This window comes from Dipodomys ordii, unplaced genomic scaffold (assembly GCF_000151885.1).
Source record: "Dipodomys ordii isolate 6190 unplaced genomic scaffold, Dord_2.0 Scaffold34, whole genome shotgun sequence".
NCBI classification, from domain to species: domain Eukaryota; kingdom Metazoa; phylum Chordata; class Mammalia; order Rodentia; family Heteromyidae; genus Dipodomys; species Dipodomys ordii.
The window spans coordinates 1,513,341-1,520,085 of NW_012267250.1; the positions used below are offsets into that span (position 1 = coordinate 1,513,341).

Sequence of the window (6,745 nt, forward strand, 5' to 3'; positions counted from 1 at the left end):
TGACAGGATAGAAATGAGAGGAAAAAATGACATTTTATTCTACTTTGAAGAAGGAAGTCAAGTAAAGGGAAATGGGGTTGATCACCCTGAGCCCTAATGTTGACTACACTGAAAAGCATAAGGTAATTACTGTCACCTATCTAATTACACCTGTACTTTTGAACAGAGAAAGGTAATATAAAGAGTAGGATATTATATATATATATAATAAACAACAGGTTATATATTGTATATATATATATATATTTCTCAAATCATCAAATCAGTAGATGCAGACATTCAACTTGGAGATTCACATTCTCTAAAAACTGAAGGAAAGTAAGAGAAAAAAGAAAAAAAAGAAAGAGACTCTCTACTCAGTGTGTCAGAGATCATTGCTGTTCAATATGGCAATTTCTATGGGAACGGCCCGAGTGAGGGCCACTTTAGAAGAAAACCCTCAGTTCAGAGTTGTAAGTTGTTCCTAGTTGCTACTGGAGCTACGCAGTTTATCCTGTCAGCCAGCCTGCATTGGGATATATAACAATCTTCTGCTCTCTTTCCTTTTTGGGGGCGGGCCTGGAGTTGTTTTTCCAAGTGCCTTCTTGGCTGCATGCTTCCCAAGGGGTGTTGCTGTCTTCTGGCAGGAGGTTTGGAAAGAGTTGAGAACTATAGTTTGCTGGGGAGGGGGGGAGCGGAGGGGGGGGAAGGGGCAGGGGTGTATCCCAGGAATCTTTCCTGGTAGCTGCAGAAGCTGTGGAAAAAGAGTTGGCTTCTTTGCCCTTTTCAAGTATGTTCCCTCCCTGTCAGGTGGGGACTTAGGTCCTGGCACTCTGGGTCACCCAGGACCCACACAGGAGCTGGTTCTCCAGGGGAAGGGCCCCGATGGGGTACTCACAGTTTCCCAAGCTGGTATTGAGCTGGCCAGAGAAGTCCTGGTGAAGCATCTCTGTGTCAAGGTGTGGCCATCCCTAACTCTTCTTCCTGGATATTTCCCAGGATGTGGCCTTTCAGGTATGTTACTCTCCCCATGCTGTGGCTGTGGCCACAGCAGCAGCTACTTGGCAAAGGTCTGCCCACTGATTTTGAAATCTACACTGATTTCTGTTCTTGAATTACTGAGATGCAATTTCTTCTATACCAGAATCCATTTCTCTTTATACATTGATTGGTGTGAGTCTCTTGGGGCCAAGTATGTGTTGGGACTCTTAAGTCTCTGCTCAAAGACAAGGGAGTTACCTGTGGCAATGCCACCATCTTCCCATAAGACCATTGATTCTTACACTTTGAAATCTATCACTTGAGCCATGACTCTACTTTTGGGGGGTTAATTGGATATAAAAGAATCTGATGAAATTTCCTTCCTGGGCTGGCTTTGAACTGCAATCCTCAGATCTCAGTCCCGAGTAGCTAGGATTTACAGGCCACGGGTTCCATGATTTCTATAAGGCTTCTGCAAAAGTTTGAATGGTCTGAATCTTCCATACAATTAAAGCATGTTGTCTCTTAGCTGGATGGAGATTGTAATTCTCTTTACTGCCACTGCCTATAATATAATCAAAGTGTGTGTATTCCACCCCAGTATCACATAGAAAAGGAAAACAAATTAAATGACACTAACAATTTTGTATGACTTATTTTATAATCATAAAAGCAACTGTCTTTAAAAATTTTCTAAAACATTGATAACACCCAATACTTGAAATGACTTCCTACTGTTACAATATTATCCTACTCAAATGCTAAGAAACTTTTAAAGTAATATATATAGAATACAGAACACATGGAGAATGAAGTCACTGGGAAGATTAACATATATGGCTGATGAATTACAGATAATGATCTGTGAAGGTGTCATGAAGCCATTTACATCCTTGAGTGGATAGTTTATACAATACTTGACTTTTGTTCCTTCCCCCCACAAAAGGTCTAAAATCATCATCCAAAGAAGTAGAAAGCAAAGATATGAATAATTTATGAAAACATTTTTGCAATCTAATCAGTATAGTAAATGTCAATAAAAATTCTTCATTACCTTAGGTGGAAATTGATATTATATAAACACATACAACTATGTATTATAATCACTTATTTATATTACCCAGAACTTAATACTCACTTTTACCAAATGAAAATTCTTGCTGCCTTCTTGAAGGTAAATAAAATTTGAATCCTCTTTTTCCTTTCCTCTCAGTATATATAACTATGCAATTGTGGTGTTTTTTTTTTTAAAGTTTTCTACAAATGGGCAATAACTATAATTAAAGTGTACTTTTGGAGTTTTTTTTTAAATTTCCCTTACAGTGTACTTTTTTATTTGTCAAAGGAAATGTCAACTATTGAATAAACAATCAACTCAAAATATCCTCAAAGGTTTATTATTTCTCTGATTATCAGCCCTTGAAGTCTTTCTTTTTCATGCCCTTGTTACCTGAGCATTTTCTATGCTAAATATCCTTGTAGCTGTCTGTCCCACTTGAGAAGGCTAATAGTACACCAAATGTATGTTCTCTTAAAACTGTAAATATGCCTTTCATGGAAAGTAAAGAATGTCTTCAAAACATTGAAAAGGTTGTAGGAAATAAAAATAATAAAATACTTAATAACAAACTTTACAAAGGTGAACAAAGTATCACATAGACTTTTTATGATACTTGAACTAAGCTAAAAAGCCTGTAAAATTGAGAAGAAAATAGTTTCAACATGTACAAATGATAATACAGTCACAGCCAAAGTATCTGAAAAAAAAAAGCTTGATTAAAAGAGAAAAAAAGGTTTAATCTGATAAAAAGTACTAGGGCAACAGGAGAAAGCTATCATAAATAGTAACAAACATATAGTCAACCTCATTTCCTATGTGAAATCAAATTACAATTTTCTTTGGAATATAATGATATTGTGTAGCAAAACAGAGATGTAAGTTCTCTATATGGATATTTCCAATCTTGTGTATTCTATAAAATAATCTTGTACCACACACATACAACAAGAAATATCTGCACTATACTTAGGATACCATTTGTCTTCAAAGGATCATGTGTAGCAAGAATGGTTCTCAGAGGGCAGTGTTGAAGTGGTAGGACTTTTAAAAATTGAAAGTGATTTGGTCATGATAGTTTGTTTCACTGTCAAAAAAAGAAACTCAGTCTCTCAAGAGTGACCGATGTCTGAATAGAGGTATTGATGGCCCCAAACAGATGGCTGTTACTGAAATTTAATTGTAATCCATCTGTACAGCATTTTTACAATAAAAAATATAATAAATAAGTAAATAAATAAACAAGACTGGCCTCTGAGGCATGCAGCACACAAAGAGGATAATGAATAAACTAGAGCACATAGACTGACAAGACTAAGAAGTACAGGATTGTCATACATCTTAATGAGAAGGATACAAAAAAAAGGTGTACATTTTGAGAAATAATTAACAGAAATCTTATAAATAAAAAACTCAAGAAGTACAAATAAAATCTCAGTGAAAAGCTTCACAGATTGGGTGACTCATTTTAAAAAAACAAAGATTTTTTTCATCCATTTTGTCTGATAGTAGATCTTCAATGCAATGTCCCTATCTGCTGAAGGCAAGGTCTCTCTCTGTCTTTAGCAGAGTCCTGAGTCAACAGAAGCATCATGGGGTAAGAAGGAACTGTATAAGCTACATAACCAATTGAGATTTTTATGCCTATTGTGAAGATAAATCAATAATTCATGAATCTATTAATTTAAGAATGTATATATCCATCTAATAATCACTTCTTTAAAGTCTCACTTGTTAATTCCTCTTAAAAGGGGTTAAATTTCTACCTAAGTTTTAGTGGGGACATTCTAATCATAGCAAAGGGGAAACTTTTCATGAAGCCAAGGAAAGACATTAAACAACAACAGCAACAACAATGACTGTTTTTGGTAAACAATACCAAAAACAAATCCAAAATTAAAGTAGTGAAAAACAATAATAAATAAACATGTTTTAAGTATAATTTTCTGGTGGGGCACTGGTGGCTCACGCCAGCAATCCTTGCTACTCAGGAGACTGAAATCTGAGGATCTTGATTCAAAGCCAGCAAAGAAAACAAAGTCCATGAGACTCTTTATCTCCAATTAACCATCAGAAAATGGGAAGTGGTGCTGTGGCTCAAGTAGTAGAGGACTCGCCTTGAGTTGAAAAGCTGAGGGGCAGTGCCCAGGCCCAGAGCTCAAGCCCCATGACCAACAACAATAACAACAAAAAATCTGCAAAAAAAAAAATGAAATGAACGAACAAGCAGAAATGATGAAATTCCCAAAATTTACTTTTATAGCTATGAAATGTTTTTACTCTACATTCAGTACAGAGAAAAATTATCTTTCATGTCATCACGTAGCTTTCCAAGTTCTTTTTATAGATAAAGTACATATTCTTTTGAAGACAATAAAAACTAAAAAAAAAAAAAACACCCTACCTCTTCCATTTTAAAATTGGTCCTGATATCAGTTTATTAAATTCTGTTAAGAAACTCAATAGATGTTGGACATATTTATAATCTGCTATTTATCCTGCAATGATGAATACCACTGATTTAATGATAGAGGGCTTTGGAGCAAGGAAAAACTTGAAAAAGATTACTTTGTTGAATTCTTTATTTAAATATGTAAAAAATAAAAAGTGAGAAAAATAATTGGATTGGAATAGGAAGTATTTAAGTCCTTAAGTACAAAATACCAGGGATGTTTATAGATTATCTTGGATAATATCAATGATTTCATGGTAAACCTGATGGTAGGCATCTAATCCAAACAAAAAGTCCATGTGATTGTAATGAGAAATGGATTTGTGGTAAATGATGTTTGTGATTTCAGAATATAAAAATTTAACATCTTCAGGGTCAGCCAACAAGTCCTTCTCACCATTCCAAGTTGCAGTTGTCACGTTCATATTTGTCACATTGTACGATGGAGGAGTTGTCTAAAAATAAGTATAAATGGGTTTTCACAAAATATATTAGAAACTTTACTGTTTGTGAGTGATACATTTTAAATACTACTTTAATACAAGTTACAGCTAATTAGCTCAACAGTGGATATATGGAAATGAAAGCAAAAGCATTACAAGTTTCACTTAGAAAAAAATCAAACAAATATAAAATATGAAGGTATGAACTAGTTTTAATTCTGACTATGAAAATATTCTATAGTTTATGTAAACTCTTAAGTATTGTTTTAAGTAATAATGAAGTGGCATGAAGTTATTTTGATCAGTTTTTGTATCTATATTAATATCAATATACATATTAATAAATTATAAATATTGCCAGTCAAGGTTAACTCTCACACCTCAATGAGTTTGATATTCAATTCCTTTTATGTATAAGAAGACCATATTGGGCCTTAAAGTTCAGCTGAGATAGAAAAACTTAAAGTCACACAGACTTGAGTTGAAAGACTAAAGAGAATTTTGCCATCATACTTATATAGTTTGGTTTTTTTTTTTTTACCACCTTCTCATTAACTTCTCAGTTGTTTTGGATTATTACATGTAATAATCCTCTCTCTCCAAATAGACTACCTGGTTTTAGTGTAAAAATTTTCTCATGTCTTTTTTTAATATATACTTTTTATTATAAAGATACTGTACAGAGGGGTTACAGTTACATGAGCAAGGTAATGAGTTCATTTCCTATGGAGTATTGTTACCCCCTCCTTTGTTTTCCCCCTACCATCCCTTTCTGCCCCACCTTCCCAACTCCTCCCCCAACCTCTGCAAAGTTGTAAAGTTTTTTTCCAACATAGTGTCTTCTATTTCAACTACAGAGTTGTATGTATTGTAAACGCAATATTTTTCATCTTCAGGTATAATCATTTATTCTATTTTTCAATTTCTCTAAACTAGCGCAAGTATATTTATTATTAAATATAGAAAAACATGAAAAATTACTTTGGCAATGCCAATAAGAATCCGAATTAATATAACTGCACTCTGTTGGTACTTTTCAATGTGTTATTATACTCTGGAGGTTTACAAATGATCCTTGTTCTATAACAAAATTATTTGAACCAATTAGGAAGATAAATGGTTATTAGTTTATATATAATAATGTACCTTATTAAAATGAACCATGTTCAGAGCAGCACTCCCCCAGTCAAAAGCTTTCAAGTGAGTAGAATATTGAAGCTGAAATAGAAAAAAAAAAGTGAACAGACTATATTCAGTTTCTCCCTCCCTCCTTCTTCCTTTCTTTTCCTTTTTTTTTTGTAAACAGAGCTTGAATTCAGGGCCTTGCATTTTTGCTCAGATTTGCCCCTCATAGCTGGTACTCTACTACTCGAGCCATTCCTCTTGTCTAGCTTTTTTGCTGGTTAATCTGAGGCTCATTGACTTTCTGTCCAGTCTGGGTCCACACCATGATCCTCAAATCTCAGCCTCCTGTATAGCTAGAATTACAGACATAAGCCAGTAGCATCTGGCCATTATTTCTATTAAAACTTGCTTTTTATTTTAATAAAAATCCTTACACTATTGGAAAATAACTGAGTATAGAGACTATCATACCAATACACTTACCAGAAAATGAATTTCTATCAGAAAATTTCTATCAGGAAATATATTTCTATCTTCAATGAATGCTTAAATATTCCTTGTTTGTTTTTTTGTTTTTTTTGGTCTGGTCGTGGGGCCTGAACTCTGGGCATGGGCACTGTCCCTCAGCTCTTCAGCTCAAGGCTAGTGCTCTACCACTTGAGCCACAGCGCCACTTCCGGCTTTTTTCTTTTTGCTTATGTGGTGCTG

The 6,745-nt window shown here is 34.4% G+C and overlaps 1 protein-coding gene across 1 annotated transcript in view; it reads right to left on the bottom strand.

Annotated features, from left to right (window-relative positions):
- Window positions 1–4,587: 4,587 nt before the first annotated feature.
- Window positions 4,588–6,745, bottom strand: part of Lipj (lipase, family member J) — a 19,361-nt gene continuing 17,203 nt past the window's right edge. Inside the window, exons 9-10 of the mRNA XM_013017038.1 lie at window positions 6,059–6,130; window positions 4,588–4,924 (exon numbers count right to left, since the gene is read on the bottom strand). Of these exons, the coding sequence (XP_012872492.1) occupies window positions 4,691–4,924; window positions 6,059–6,130 (306 nt within the window). The 3' untranslated portion in view covers window positions 4,588–4,690. The remainder of the gene's footprint in view (window positions 4,925–6,058; window positions 6,131–6,745) is intronic.